Raw genomic sequence first — 16,293 nt, forward strand, 5'->3', positions numbered from 1 at the left:
CGGTTGCCGGCGCCGCTACGTCACGGGAACGCGACGGCCGAGGGAGGCGGGAGGGGCACGGCGCTACCACGGCCCTGAGGTGCCGCACCGCCCCCTTCGCCAGCACCGCCCCCTGAGCGCCCGCGTCGGCTGCTCGCCAGTAGCGATCGGCGCCGCAACGCCCCTCCTCGGCCCGGCCGCCAGCGAGGAGCTCAGGAAACGCGAGCGGTCCGCAGCCAGCAAACGTAGTGCTGCAAACAGAGTTCTGACAGTACTTGCAAAGTTCTTTTATTGAAAATAGAGTTTTACCTTCTTAGTCATGTTCTAATAAACGTAACCTACATCTCATGGCTTACAGAGGGCAGCAAAACAGAACAAGTGGGATCCTCCCTGGGAGAGAACACACTGGACACAGAATTTTCCAAAAACAGTCCTAAAAATAGGACAACGAAGACTGATTTAATCAGTGTGTGCAGTTGATCCCAATACCAACAGCAGTAGGAAAGCAGCCTAATGGATATATGTGATTTTAAGTGCTTGAAAGCAGGTTACAATACTGAAGTCACAGAGACGTACACCTGGAAACGAGCACAGAAAGGAGAGTGCTGAAAACCAAGGCACAGTACGGCTGCTGCCTCAGGAAGTCCATTTTGTTTTGAGAGTTCACAAGCTGCCTCACCTGAGGCCACCACCAAAACATAATAGCAGTGCTTTTTATTTTTTATATAGAAAACTTGCATTTGAAAGGAGAGCAGACTCAAGTCCATAGCCCCAGAACATTCACAGCACATATGTATGTCATAAATGTTATTTTAGTCTTTACACTGTTTTACTCAATAACATATTGAGTGACTTTACCTATGCAAAGTATTATGTGTTTTTCTCCTTGGGCTCTGTGTAGTTCAGGAGATTAGATTTCACCTCAATCACACACTGCCACTGCTGGGATGCTATTAATGTTCTCTCATCAGTCACAGGAATTAAAGGAAAGACCATATTTGGTGAATCCTTTAAGTCCTAGAAATGTATCATTAATCTGAAGGACCTGTTGTTGAGTTCAAACTCCCAGTGAGCTGGTGGTAGTGCACTCAGGTGTCGCACTGAGTCATTCTGAAATGCTTGGCTATTAGAATTGCTCATTCACGTTCCCATCTTCTGGAGTTTGCAAACATTGACGCAGTCAAGCTAGTGCCTGTGCAAGCCTGACTTTGCAGTCACATATAACACAGGCCTCAGAGCACAGAGGACTGGGTTTCGCATGTCAGTTGCATAGTGTCAACACAGAATGTACAAGCATAGCACCCTGACAAAAACATGGATTGTAAGTATTTGAAAAAAAAGAGGAAACTGTAAATGGCTCTTATTCTGCTTAGACATCAACCACCTTTTTTTCCCCAGTGACTTGAAAGGCAAAATGAAGTGTCACGTTTTCTTCTGCTGCATAAAATGGTTTTAAAGTGCTTTAAATTCCATCGTTCACTGAAAAGAACACCAGTAAGATGAAGTTATTAATCAAGCTCATTCCCAAGTCCATAACAACAGTTTTACTGGGGCTAGGCCACTGCTCCTGACCCTTTCTTCTAAAAGCATTTTCTTTCAGAGAGAGATGCCCACCTTTACCACTGTTTATGAATATTCTGCTTAAAACCAAAGGTTATTCAGCAGAAAACTGTTTGTAAGTTGGTACTCTTAAATCCCACATGCCTTCCTAAACTGATTTCCTTTACCTGGTCTTCAACTACATGTGAATGTATTTCAATCAGAACTAACCACTACTGAGTTAAGGAACACTATTTTTCATTATTTTAAAATGCCATCTCATTCTACACTATCTTCAGAAAGCACATCAGCAGTCAGAGCCCATGCACATCTTATTAAACATTATTTAAACTCATAGAATTATGGTAGCTTTATTTCAGGATAAATAATACACATTTTTGGAGCAACGATACTCAGAGTTCCAAAGTGTACAGTTACACTGTGCTATGAAATGCAGTGCTTTCAAGCTCAATGGGCAGAATCAAGGGCATGCAGCTTCATACTGCTCACATTGCATCAGTGTGTTCCCACTGACTTAGAATTCAGTTGTATTTTATCATCTGTCTAAGAACATATATATTAATAAGAACTAAAGACTACTTACCTGAGCATTGAAGCATTTTCCAGTCCTGCTGAAGCTGGTTTCTTAGTTTTTTTATTTGATTTACTTTTTCTTGGGTAGGAGGCACATGAGCTCCAAAATTTGGCATAGAAGCACCTGCAAGTGCTTTGGCTACACTTTGCATTAGATTTATGTCTGTGTCCTAAATAAGAAAAAAAAAAGCAAACAGAACAGTGGGCTGCTTCCAATCGTATTAGATGGAAAAAAGTCATAAACTATCTTTAGTCAGAGCACAACTCTAAGCTGCACATTCCATGTGGAAAGCAAAGCCAGTCCCCAAACTGAGGCAAACTGTTGGATCATCATCTGCTGCACGTAAACACAAACATTAGCTCAGGCCTTGCATTCACGCCTTAGCTTCTCAATCGTGCAGGCTGCCTACAGCTCAGTATGTGTCTGCCTGCTTTTGTTCTCAGGCCAGACAGAAACATGGGCTATTTATGTCAACAACTCAGATGTTCCAAAGACAGCATAATGAGCACAGTCAGAATACAGCAGCTCAGAGCAGTTCACACCCAACACGCTGTTGCTTGATTTGAGTTCTGTCCCAGGTCACCTGAAGTACCATGGTGTAGCACCACTTCTTACCTCAATCACTGCAAGAATTCGAGATTCTGCCAGTCCTTGTAGCAAACCAATAATAAGAGAAATCCCACTTATTCCAAGGCTCCTGTTTGGTCCAACAGCTATTACTATCAGGTTGGGTTGGTAACTATATGCTACAGGGAGAATGAATCCAAGCACAGCAGAAAAGAAGTCATTCCTGTCAGCATCCTTTAACAGCAATGAAAAGCAATTTAGAACAAACATGAAGCTGAAAATGCTCATATGTAGGATTGGAAAATTAAAAAAAAAAAAAAAAAAGGCAAGAAAACCCCAAACCCAACATAACATGAGATTCAAAAAGCTTTCTGTTGACTCTAGGAACAGAATACTGATGTGTTTTCACAGCAATCCTTATATTAAACATGCAGCTTTGATCAACACTGGTTATTCATATTTTCTGTAGCATCACTGCACTGCAACTCTGCCTTCTCTAACATAAAACAAAACAGCCATTGCAGGCTTACTCAAACCATGCATTCTAATTCACATTAAAGGTCTGTGAAGGAGCAGCACTACTGGAAGGGCAAAGAAAGAATTTTTTTTTTTGAAGTCCCAATTGCAGTGAGAGGTGTAATTCTCAATGACATCTTATGAATTTATAAATCTATTCTATTCTTTGTTTTAAAAAACCCAAACTTTTTATCTTAGGATGTTTTCACAAAGTGCACCTTACCTCTTTCCAGTTTAGCACAATGTAGTGTTTAGAGCTGCTCTTTCCAGTCTGTTCTTTCTTGCAAACATGTATGACGAGTATTTTTCTGTAATCGAAACCCACATCCAAGTATTTCACCAACTCCCAATGAGATAAAAAGTTCTGTTTTATCCATTATTTCAGTATAATGTATACTTTCTTCCCTATCTTGTCTTACCCTTTTAAATAATTGCCTTTTTTATTATTTTGCATATTCAACATTGTATTTTCAATCTTACATTTTCAGTAATAATTCTAATTTAAATTGATATAGAAGGGCTATACTTCAAACCAACTACTAAACTAATAAGGCAGAATTTAGAAACAGAAGCTTGTTTTCAGAAATACATTTTGGCTTGCTCGGTATTTTGTTTCAGGTTAAACTCAATGAAAAATCAATTCACAACTGATTTCTTAGTGCAGATTTCATCATATATATGGTCATTTAGGAACATTTATCATCCCTGGGATTTAATTTCCTAAATTAAAAAGAAGCCTCACCCATCTTCTGTGCTCGGTATGATATCCATATCTCCAACAAAGATGCAAAGCACTCTATAGAACACAAAGGAAAATCATGTATACATTCATTTGTACATGCAAGTAATTCTTTTCAATTAATGCAACTGATTTAAAGAATTTGCATGCAGATTAAATAAATAAAAAAGAATATACACCTCTCTGAACTTGGTCTATTAGAAGTATAAAGAAATTTAGGATACCTCAAGGGAATGCTCTTCTCCCACTAATCCTGGGGAAACTAAGCCAAGAAAATGTCCTTAGGTCAAGGGCAGCCAATATCTGGCACAGAAAGCCTAAGTTTGCACAGCATTGATCCCTACAGGTGTTCTGCGTTTGGTAAGGCAAAAGGATTTTGTCATATGCAATGCTGTCTTTACTGCAAATCAAAAAAGCTGTGCACATTTGTTTTAAAATGAAGCCTTTCAACAAAGGCAACCTGACATATTTTATCCACTTTCATCTTTTTACATTTTGAATACCAAATGCAAAAGATAAAAATTCACCTTTGAAACCCAAAACGAAGAGAATGGCTCAGTGCAACAGCAACAGAAGCAGAAGCTGCAGGTGATTCTGCAATTCCATTGCATACCTACAAAAGATTTTTTTTTTTATTCAGAAGTAATTAGTGCTGCACAAGATCGTGTCGTTTCTTATTTGCACCGATTGGTTTTTTTACTTATGTATCATTCAAACAAAGCCACAGCTGCAGGGAAGAGATCCTAAGATTAAGATGTTATTAATTCGTGTACAACACAAAGGTCACATTTGATTCTGACACCAAAAGCTGTTGTACAGTTTCAAGTGCATGGTCCTGCATGGAAAGTCAGCTGTAAAAGTAGCTTATGTAGGTGAAGGTCATCTTCAGTGGTTCTCTCAGCAGTCTGCAGATTAGATGCACTCAGTGTGCCAGAATGCAAAACACACTGGAAAGACAGACACTATGAAAAGAAAGCTGTCCCAGAATTCTGACTCTTCCTTTAACATGGGTGAGCCATTACTTTCTAGAAAACATGGTGACAGTATTAACCAGTCAACATTTAAGTGCTGGTTTGTGTTGTGCAGAGCTTTAAACTCCGCGTGAAACATAAGGGAACATAAGCAAGGACACAACGTGTGCTCTTCCTGCTCAGTTCTCCTCTAACTCTGAACACAAAATCTCAGCATCACCTCCATATAATCTCAAATAGTCATTACTTGCAGATGCTATTTACTTCTGCCAGTAGTTTATCTCATCTATTTATAATCTATTTTATTTATAGTTTATCTAATCTATACCTAGAGGTACCTGCAGCCTGTAACAATAGAAATTTGTTCCCAAAATCTACAGCCATGACTGCCAACAGCAGGAAGATGACTTACAAGAAAGAGGCCATTCTCACAGTTATTAATCCTCACTGGCTTTGTACTTTAGAGAGAGCTTTTTATTCAAAGAGACTGATTTACCAAATGAGACTGTTTGCATAATATACATTTGGCATTTTATTTTTAACTTGCTTGTTGTTTTCCTCTTTGTTTTTCAAAATGTCAGTACATAAATACAATCTTGCAACCTCTAAGTCTGCCTCATTTTCATTCCTGACTGTGCAAGGATCAGATTGCTGAGCTGGAATGGTTGTTTGGAATCATACAGCACAGTGGTGTTTTGAACTGGTCTATGAAAGTAATCAGGGTGAAGGGCCAGGAAAACAAATGACTGCATAAATTATTGTACATATAATGATAGAGAGTACAGCTTAGCATACTCTGCTATCTTATAGGGTACTGCAGAAGTTAACTCTCTCCTGAAGTCTGCAGGCAAAACTCCATGCAGAAGTTGAAATCTATCTCAGATTCCTTGCTGCTCGCTGGTGCTTGATACAGTCTTGTGCCCACAGCAACTGGAAGAATGAATATCTGGTTCATCCTTATGTTTGAGAGCGATGCCTCATGAGCTGTGACTGCAGAAAAGCAGAATAATATCTTGCCCAATAATAATTAGAAAGGTGTCTTAAGGTTAACTACTCCTAAAATGCTTTCTCATCTCACATCCTCTCTTGTTAGCTAAGCACAGACTAGTTGAGATCAGCAGGGTTATGAACTACACAGTAACTAATATCTAGATGTAGAAGCAGAAATCAGGAAGGCAACCCCCAGCCCCCTCAATTAAACCACATTCTCTTTACCTCTTTCTTAAGTATTTTATCTAGGATGGTCAAAGCACTGCCAAGAGAGAGCAAAGTTTTGTTTGCTTCCACAAGGTCCGCATAAAAATCACTGTAAAATGAATCACACAAAGCAAAACTAGGTTAGATATGACAGCACTTTTGGAGAGGATCCTGATAATGGTATTTTGCAGTCAGTACTGACAGCAACACATTTTCTATAAATACTACACATTCATTCTCAAAGACCTAGCTCTAGCAGGAAGATGACAACACTCCTGCCTAACAGTCTCTAAACCTGTTTCTATTTGCACTAAAAGAAAACAAAAAATGCCTGATGATATTCAGGAAATAAAGTGCTGTCAAAATGAGACGTTCTAATTTTGGAAGTTGAGTTTCTGAAATTGCAATACCAGTCAGATATTTCTTTTCCAGCTAAAAGCTAACACAGATCTTAGAGGCATTTTCCTAACACCTTCCTTCTAAACTAACACATTTTCACTGTCCTCTCTCTCTTGAAACATTCTGATTAGTTATGTAAAGGAGTCCAGAGGAGGGCCACTAAGATGATCAGAGGGCTGGAGCACCCCTCCTATGAAGAAAGGTTGAGGGAGCTGGGCTTGTTCAGCTTGGAGAACAGAAGGCTCCAGGAAGACCTCATTGTGGCCTTCCAGTACTTGAAGGGAGCTTATAAACAGGAGGGGGAACAGCTGTTTACAAGGGTGAACAGTGACAGGACAAGGGGAAAATGGTTTTAAACTTTAGGTTTAGGGAGGCTTAGGTTAGATATTAGGAGGAAGTTTTTCACACAGAGGGTGGTGACACACTGGAACAGGTTGCCCAAGGAGGCTGTGGATGCCCCATCCCTGCAGGCATTCAAGGCCAGGCTGGATGTGGCTCTGGGCAGCCTGGTCTGCTGGTTGGTGACCCTGCAAACAGCAGGGGGTCGAAATTAGATGATCACTGTCGTCCTTTTTGACCCATATGATCCTATGACTTTAAGGAGAAAAATGGTAGCTAACTCTAATGTCTTAAGTTTTCAGAAGTAGTAATGCTGCCTATGACTGAGTAGACCGATGCCACAGAGACAATGGCAGGGAAAGAATAAGATTATGGTTTGTTCTGAGACCTCTCATCCTTATAATTAAGTTGAAAATTAATTAAATACGACCAACCTGACAAGAGCTTCTAGTTCATTTTTGTCCATTTCCTTCACAACATGAAGGTGTACTGGGAAGGTGTTTGGGTCTGCTGAAGCTTTCAACTCAGCTGTTGTTGCTGTTTTGATGGGAGGAATTGGAAATACAATATTTTTCATGTGCAACTCCAAAAATCTTTCTATTCTGTCAGTTCCATTGCTGTCAGCTATCTTAGCTTCACCATCTGTACAGGGATTTGTATCAGCAGTCTTTAGTAAGTCTGATTTGGTGCTCAAATTGTGCAAAAACGATGTGTCTAGAAAAAAAAGTTTCACGTGTATTAATTTGTGAGCAGTATGTTAATATTTAGTCACAATTATTTGCAAAACAAAGTACACCTGTATTCACAGTGTTTATATTTGTTTCCATGCACTGTCTGCAATATTTTGGCACACACATTTTTCAGTGATGCTACAATTTTTTTAATCCAGAAAAAATTTGTAAGTGATAATAAAATTCCACCATTTTTTTTCCCCACACAGCAAACAAAGATATCAAAGCACTACTTTTTAATGTGATGTTTGTCACCTCTAGAAGTTAACAATGTTTTTTTTCCTCAGACTAGCTGAAGACTTGGCCCTGAAGGAAGCCTCACAGCCCTCCAGCAATCATTTGGGTGAATAACTGGTAGTTCAGTTATTTCAAACCAGAGGAAATGATCTTAATTTTGAATTTCTGTATGAATCCTTTTACCAATTCTATTAATTACCTTCATACGTCAACCATTTCCAGTAGGGTTTATGTGCTGCTCTCACATTTTGAATAGATTCAATAGCACTGTGAAAGAAACAGGATTAACAGTATCAGTAGTGATGAAAAAACAGGGAATAATTTACCAATGGGAAAAAACAACACCAACAAGAAAATAAAATCACTGAAGAAATGTCTCAAAGCAGGAAATAGATTACAACGTATCACATGTAAACCTTGGCAGGCAAAGTGCTTAAAGCTTGCACATCTTTATATCTTTGATAGCTACACAGGTTGTTCTAGAATTATTCCTATGCTTACCTTAGGCAAGGTGCCATTTCTCCAGTTACCTGAGGCAGAGGATCTCTTAGCAAAGTTCTTACAGTCATGCAGACGGATTCAGACAAGGACCTCAGATGGTACCCACCCTAGAAAAAGTGTTTCATTCCACGTAAGGGACCAATACACATGAAGTCTGAATGTCATCACGGGAAATAAATCAAACTGAATGTACCTGAATTTACAGAAATGAAAGATTGTAAGCAAACACAATTCAGTGTTTCATATAAAAAATTATTAAGTTAGAGGTTACCTGCTGAAGTTCAGCAGCAAGCAACAACTCTATTCACTTCATCATGGTTCAGTTCAGTTTGGAAGTCAGTTGTGACTTTGCCCTGTAACTCTAGAAACATTCTTTTACACTCCCCTCCCATAGCATTCCAGCTTCAGCAGTCCTGGTGGAAGATTCCTTACAAGGTAAAAATTACTGCTGTCCTCTAAAATATCTGCACAGGGGAAATCTCCCACAGCCTGACACTTAAAATATCACTGTCCTGATAATTTGGCAAGAGTTGGAAGAGAAATGAAGATAGATTTAAGATGATGGAATTAAAGATGACAGACTTGTTCCTGCATTCCATTCATGGAGCAGTCATATCATCTGCATCGTGAGGAGATGATTATTTGCACTTCAGGCAGTATGTATAATAACCTGCTGAAGAAAGGGTGATGGAAAACAGCTCAAGCAAAACAGAGGTCAAGTGAATCAATTTCTAAGCAATTCACTTGTTTGGGATCATACTGGGAAGATTCACAAACTTATCTACCAGCAAAATGACCGTTTCTCCACCGTGCAGAAGAGGAGTTGACATTGACTTCAAAAGGAGGAAAAAAATGCTTTTAAAAAGACCTCTTAAAGATCTTGATAGATGTTTTTATTAAAAACAAACAAAAAAACTCCCCAAATGGGAATGCAGCACAGGCTCTATAACCAACTTACAGTGTATTTATGCTAAAGCTTTTAAAAATTATTCAGGAGTAAGACAAAATTGCACAACACTAGTAATGCAGTTTATTCCCTACATAAGTTTTAATGAAGTGGGGACTGTCCAGAGCAGCATTCTGTAGTCACTGTGCACAAGAACTGAACACAGCTGTAGAAGCTGTTTTCAGAAAAATAAGCACATGTTCCTCTGTTCTAACATTTTAAATTAAAATAATAATCAGGACACACACTTCTTTTCATGTCTAAGAGCACTGCCAAATTTTAGTCTTTTTTTGTATTATTGATTCTAAGAGGAGATACAAAAAGAAATTATTTTGTTAAGCTCCAGAAGTATTTACCTCCAGGATGACACACAGCTTCCCATGGGCCAACTGCATCAGGAAATGGGTAAGGTGGGCAAAGACTTCAGGAGTGGCATTCATCTGACCCTAAATTAAAGAAAAGTTCTGTTAAGAGATGAAACCTTGAATCAAAAACACTAGTGAGAACAATAAATAAATAGATAGATGATCTGAAATAAATGAGATTGGACTCAGCCTCAGCATAAAGGAACGCTCACCTCTAGCTGTATCTAACAAAATGCTGAACCAACTGCTTTAAAGGAAGATGCAAAAAGATGATGCAGGAGTTGCGCCTACAGGACAATCTATCTTTATATGTCCTGTGCTATGCATTGAGCTGGGTCAGCTTAAAGACTCAAACATGTATTTTCAGCTTGGTCAGTGAATTGCACATAGCAATCAATGGGCATTTAAGATGCAGGAATATTTTACAAACACATTTATGACTGACAACACAAACCACAAAATGTTACTTACCTCAGGGTCTCCAATTCCTGAATCATATCCAGAGGAGACAAGAACCAGTTCAGGATCAAACTGTTACAAAACAGAAAGAAATATAGCACGTTCTTTTGCACTGCATTTCAACTGTACACAGCTATACAATGACACCAGCATATTCATTAATTGTACAGTACCTCAAAAGCCGTTGGAAGTAACACATGAAAAAATGCAGCAAGATAATCTGAATTTCCCATCCCAACCTGCAAAATGGGAGAAATCAGATCAGATGGGAGATCAGATCTTCCTGTTGAAGTAATAGCTTTTCCTAAGCTTTTGCCAGACATAAGGAAAGATAATACCAAAAGTTAAAGACAAGACAGCCTCGTAAGATCAGCTCAAACACCTCTGTATAAGAACTATATACAGATATCCATCGTTTTGGGTCTTCAGTTCTCTGCTGAACAAGGATGGACATAGCCATCTCCTGAAGCACTCCCAGGAGTGGCTAGCCAAGATACTGAAGAGAAACGATATGCATGTGTCGTCTTCTCTCTTGAAACAAACAAACACGACATTCTGAACCTTATTTCTTAGAAGACATTTCACTGACAGGAATAAGATACACTATGCTACATCTGCCAAGCAGGCAAAGCAGCACATATTCAGAAAGCATTATATAATGCATAAGAAATAAAGCTATTGCCTTTGTTCTGTTGGGCTGTAAATAACATTTACCTTATTCCAAGGTAAATTTATATTAAAACCTTTTCCTTTTCCCAAACCCACAGCATCATAATCAGATTCTTTGAGTGATGGCCAGAATTCCTGATGTTCGTAGCGATGCCAGGAGAAATACAAAACACTGAAAATACAAGAAAAATCCAGCTTGACAAAAAGGCTCCAAAACTGACCCTGTGAACTCTAATATATAGTGAAAGCATGAAAATATAATTATCCTTTCCTCTTAGTTCGCTAAGCAGCTTTTGACCATAGAAATCGGTACAGAAGGCCCTATGTCAAAATTAACCTGGGACAGCTTTTAGTAATGTCATGCATGTGCTCCCTACAGAGATCTTACAACTGATAATCTTCCTAAAAGTCACACTGCTCACTCATTTTGTGTTTGTTAATCTTTACTGTAAAATAAATTCATGTGTTTCTTGTTAGATTTTTTTCCCCCTTTACTTAATAACAGGTTAAAAACAACAGTCACTAAAATAGCAAGAAGAACATCTTGTCTTTGGTGAGATTCTAGATTTAGGAGTATAAGAAAAATATCTTATTCCCTACAGAAGCACGCAGTATTTAGCTAGCTAACAAAAGCATCCTTCAAACCTTGGATCTTCTTCAAATATATACTGAGTTCCTTGCCCATGGTGCACATCCCAGTCAACAATTAGGATTCTGCATAGAAAAGCAAAATAAAACATTCAGTGGAAGAACCACAGCATAGAGGTCTGAAGGAAGTGCAGATGACTGAAGATTTTGGGACCCAAAAAGGTACGTGACACCCACGAGGCTGTGGACATCACTCTAAAATGGTACCATGTCAAACAATAATGCAACATTACACTTGGCATGAAAAGCTTCTCTACGGTCAGCGACGCTCTTACCTCTGTAGGTGATATTTCAGTTTTGCATATTCTGCTGCAATAGCAACGTTGTTGAACAAACAGAACCCATTAGCTGCATTTCTCTGACTGTGGTGACCTGGAGGTCTAAAACAAAGTTTTATGTCATTATCCACAACCAAGGTGAATTTTGGTGAGAAGTGAAGACTTCCTCACATTTTCTTACCTTACTAATGCCATTCCATTGCACGCTTTTCCTGACATCACAGAGTCCACTAGCTGCAAAGCTGCTCCTACAGCGAGTCTGGCACAGTGGTAAGTGCTCTAAAAGAAGAGAATTTCATTGTTATCATCAGTCGTTCATCAGCTAGTTTTAGAGATAGCATGCATAATGTGCTTTGTGACCCAATATGAAACTGACATAAGTCTATGCTAATGAAATTATATGCAGTTAGTTAAAGGCATAATTTTACAACAGAAAAGCCAGTGTGCTTTCTATTAGGTTTATCTGTAATCATCACATCCTTTGTAAGGATGTTCTCTCTGAGGGAGATAAGAAATAAGAAAAGGACGTATTGAACTGACTGGTTCTACTGGTGTCTCTGAAAATAAGGAGCAAAACCTTACAGTAACAAAGGCAAAATCAAAATTTGAGTAGTATGTATACTGGCATGATACAATTACAGAATAGGTAAAAGAACACTTATCAATTTAAATTACAGCATAGCACTAAACTGGAAACGGATCAACAGAAGGGCATAAACACATGCAAGTATATTTAGATAGCAAAACAAATTACTATCAGCATTCCCCTACTTAGAAAACCATCACACAGATGCAGTAATACAAATACCTGCAAATCCCACTACAGGAAGCAGTTTAACTTACACACCGGATGAAAGAAAAAAGAATCATAATTTCCAGAGATTCTTTTCAGTTCCTCTTCGTTCATTGTCTGTGTGCTTTTTGCAGCCTCCAAGTGTTGTGAACTGCAGAGGAGAGGGAGATGAACAACACTTAACTAAGCAAACAGACTTACAGTTTTTAAATACAATTTAATTGTAATGAAAGCTAACAAAACATGTTAAGAGAGGTTATCTGTGAGACTTCACAAGTCCAGCATGTATCCTGGGATGCTGGTTGTAGGATACAGCAAAGCAATGGAGTGCTATGAAATTAAGGATTCTTGGATATCCTAAGAATATGACATGCTTCTCCCCTTTTCCAGTGGTCTTGGTATCACCAAAAAGCTGTTTTTTCATTGTGCTACAAACTATTCTGCAATCCACGCTACAGAGAGGTACCATCCCAACTAGAAGTAAATTAGAATCTGACAGCTGTCAGCATATGAATTATGACTGAGAATGTGTCCAATCATCCCTTGTTGTATGGAAAACAGGTATTTGATAGAATTCCTTATGATGTATGTATAACTCCCTCTTCTCATTGGTTCAAGAGCACAAGTACTTAGAAACACTGTTCCGCCAATTCTCTGTCACTGCTATTTTGCCTTTGGGTGCTGAGATGGAAATTAAGGTTGATGGCATCTACCCTCCTATCTGCATCCTAACACAGGATACAGCAACCACATATGTGTTCTGTGTGCTCCTCTTGCTGGACATCCAAAGCAACCACAGTTTCACAACAAAGTGAGACAGACCAGCATTACCTAATATAAACAGTTCTAAGCAGTGAATTCAAAATGAAGATGCTATCAAGAACAAAACTGTACGAAGCTCAACGATTGTGTAATTACTAGTTTAACTTCCTCAGCAGCTTCCTACCTAATGGAGGATTCAAACAACATTTTTGTAGGAGTTATGCACTTGTTTCAATATGAAAGTCTTTAGAAAAAAAAAGACATCTATTATCTCTACCCTACATTTGGAAAGAAAAACAAGACCTTAGTGAATTTTTTGTTCCAAGCCATCTAGAAGGGACAACTCAACTGCGAATTGTTATCAAGTCTCTTCAGTACCTGATCAGCAATGTACTTACTGCAAATATAAATTATATTGGTAAGCAGAGCTGCCTGCATTCCAATAAGAACATTTTGAGGAAAAATACTGTTCTGGAATCTGAAAATTTAAACATGATTCAGGATTCATTGTCCTCAAACAAGCATCAGGTCACCTGTGTGCAAACTTTTGTTTCCTGGGGTTCTACTGCTGGGTTCAGAAATTGTTTAAAGACAGTACAGCTGATGGTCTTAAGGGAGCAAGCTAGATGGAACCTTAGTGGAAGTTCCCCTAAACAACTCTGCTAAGAAGCCTCAGCAAAGCCTTCCCACCCTTCACTTGGGAGCTGATTTAAAGGTAAAGTCCTCACCCTGGATACATTTTAGTTACCTTGTATAGCTATCTCTGCATCCACCGATGTGGGCCTCCATGCTGCCCTGTGGAATGTTATTCTAACTTAATCTCACCTCTGCCATGTCACTGCAGACTTGTCAAGCAATCTAAACTCTCAGCTGGATTTGGTTAATAGCATCTGTGCTGCCCACTTCCCTTGGGGACTGTGGGATTGTGCTCTTGCCTATGCAGACACTGCCTCTGTCTGCTTTGCCATCAGTGCTTTGCTCCCAGCTCCACTTGTCCTTCAGGGAAAGACTTCACTGCTTCCTAACAAGGGAAAACGAGCACACAACCAACATGCGTGTTGGTTGCAGAGCTATCGCACCAAGGGGACAAGTGCCAGAGCAGACTTTAGAGCCATGAGTTCAGAAGGGGCAAGAAGCTCATCCTCTGAATTTCCCCCACAGACTTAGCTACAAAGTTTTTCTGTTAGTTCACTCTGTTTCAAAGATGTTTGGGAGAAAGAGGTGCTTATCAGTTTTCCTACATTTTTAAATTAGAAACTTACTTTTAATATTGTATTCAAATCAGCAATAACTGCTCAAGAATCCAAAGAGTGGAAATGGTGATATAGTGGAACAGCAAATTCATTCATACTTCAGCATCTATAGCATAGTCAACATGATTTGTGCAAGTTTCAGCCTGACATATTTTCCACTGAAATTACTGGAAGTCATTGAGCTTAGAACCAGGTATTTTTAAATGGTGTAAAACATGCTCTGGAGGTATGACATCTGTTATTTCATTAGATTAAACTGAATGGCAATAAAAATAAATTTCAGACCTGTGAACTAAGAGGATTTCCTCCTCGCTTCCTTCTCTAGCAGGCACAGGGATGCATCTTTCCACAAGATGGTAACATTGAAGCTGCTCATAGGAGGCCGACAGTCTTTCTGGCACTTCAATATCACAAATAGGACTGAAAATAAGTGATATTCATATTACTGCAACACACACCAGCACAGCTTTCAAGTAATAATAATGCCTACTATGCACTATAAGTAAAGATTCAATATCCTCAGAGGGACTTGTGAGAGTAAAATAATTATAATAAAATTCTTTGAATACTTTTCAGTTTAGAATTGAGCCAAATGATTACAAAATCTGTAAGCAAAAATAAATTTATGTCTCTTGCACAGAAATAAACAAAACAACACTAAATTTTGCTTCTTCTCCCACCACTTAAAGCAGCAATGATTACCACAGACATGGAGACATTGAGATTAAAAGTGAAGATCTTACAGGGAAGATCAGCAGAGAAGAGGATTTGACAGGACTTCAAGCACAACAAAGGTACTGGTCTAATTTACATAAACGTGAGCCAGCTGTTTATATCAGTTTCTAATTGAACTTAATTGAAGGGTTTCAGATGAGAAAGTAAATCCATATATTTTTCCAAGGTCAGTGAGACTTCAGCTTTATGAGCAATTCAGTTAGCTTAAACTGCAGTGTTTAGAGAACTAATCCCCTTACTAAGGCCTACTGGACTGCAGAGCTTCAGCTTCTCAGATCCAGCTTCAGATTAGCAGTAGAGTATCTAGATACTAATTAGCAGTAAAAGTTTTACAAGAAGGCAGACTTTCTGTTCAGCAGGAAAGTTACCAGGTTGTCTGTCTCTACACACTGCACTTCACATTTACAAAAAATACATGCACTGGGTACTTTCTTGATAAGAATCAATTCATAAAAAGGACAGGACGTTACTGACTTACTCGTTCCAAAGCAGCTTATGCCTGGTCATCGCCTCATCGTAAATCAGGGCTGTTCCTGAAGCCATCGCTACAGACATGAGAGGTCCCTAGGCGCGTTATCTCGGGTACAGAACAGATGTACGATGAACTGCCAGTGGGAATGTATGCGTGCAGGGCAAAGGCCTGCAGGAGGATCTCGCACTTCTGACTTCTAAGTACAAAGCGCAAACAAAGCCTCGAGGGGCTGGTCTGTGAGGACACAGGGCAGAACGGCCGGCACGGCCCTGGAAGCTGGATCCGCGCGGGCTGGATTCCCGGTTACCAACAGAAGGACGTGCGGTGCATTGGAGGGGGTACAGAAGCTCCCTCAGTCTGCGGATAAGGGCCTGAGGCCAAGCCGGGGCGAGACCTGGGCCGGCAGGTGCGTAGGGGTTACTCACCTCAGGCTGAGACAGGTGCGCGGGAGAGCTCGTGCTCTGCAGCCCCGCACGGCACCCGCACACCGCGGTCCCCACGCGGGCCGCCCAAGCAGCGCCTCGGCCTCACCGCCAGCTGAAGGCACGGCGCCGCCCGCTCGCAGCACGGGGCGGGATGGCGGGAGCGGGCGGGGCTGCGACG

General features: G+C 39.8%; 1 protein-coding gene across 3 annotated transcripts; it reads right to left on the bottom strand.

Moving 5' to 3' along the window:
* Window positions 1-242: 242 nt before the first annotated feature.
* On the bottom strand, window positions 243-16,210 carry HDAC10 (histone deacetylase 10). Of its 3 annotated transcripts, none has more exons than XM_042872841.1 (20): window positions 15,697-16,207; window positions 14,769-14,903; window positions 12,523-12,619; window positions 11,857-11,954; window positions 11,673-11,777; window positions 11,395-11,463; window positions 10,795-10,921; window positions 10,254-10,319; window positions 10,093-10,152; window positions 9,613-9,702; window positions 8,311-8,417; window positions 8,009-8,076; window positions 7,276-7,555; window positions 6,122-6,212; window positions 4,463-4,548; window positions 3,939-3,992; window positions 3,420-3,504; window positions 2,729-2,914; window positions 2,123-2,282; window positions 243-1,458 (listed from the first exon to the last, which is right to left on the bottom strand). In XM_042872841.1, exons 1-20 carry the CDS (start codon window positions 15,771-15,773, stop codon window positions 1,442-1,444), a joined length of 2,058 nt encoding a protein of 685 aa, XP_042728775.1. In that variant the 5' UTR covers window positions 15,774-16,207; the 3' UTR covers window positions 243-1,441. The 3 variants fall into 3 exon arrangements, with proteins under 3 accessions (XP_042728775.1, XP_042728776.1, XP_042728777.1); XM_042872842.1 differs by having other exon boundaries at window positions 12,519-12,619; XM_042872843.1 differs by lacking the exons at window positions 243-1,458; window positions 2,123-2,282 and having other exon boundaries at window positions 2,735-2,859; window positions 15,697-16,210.
* Between the last annotated feature and the right edge of the window lie 83 nt (window positions 16,211-16,293).

This window comes from Lagopus leucura, unplaced genomic scaffold (assembly GCF_019238085.1).
Source record: "Lagopus leucura isolate 7727_CA_CO unplaced genomic scaffold, USGS_WTPT01 Super-Scaffold_100008, whole genome shotgun sequence".
Lineage (NCBI taxonomy): Eukaryota > Metazoa > Chordata > Aves > Galliformes > Phasianidae > Lagopus > Lagopus leucura.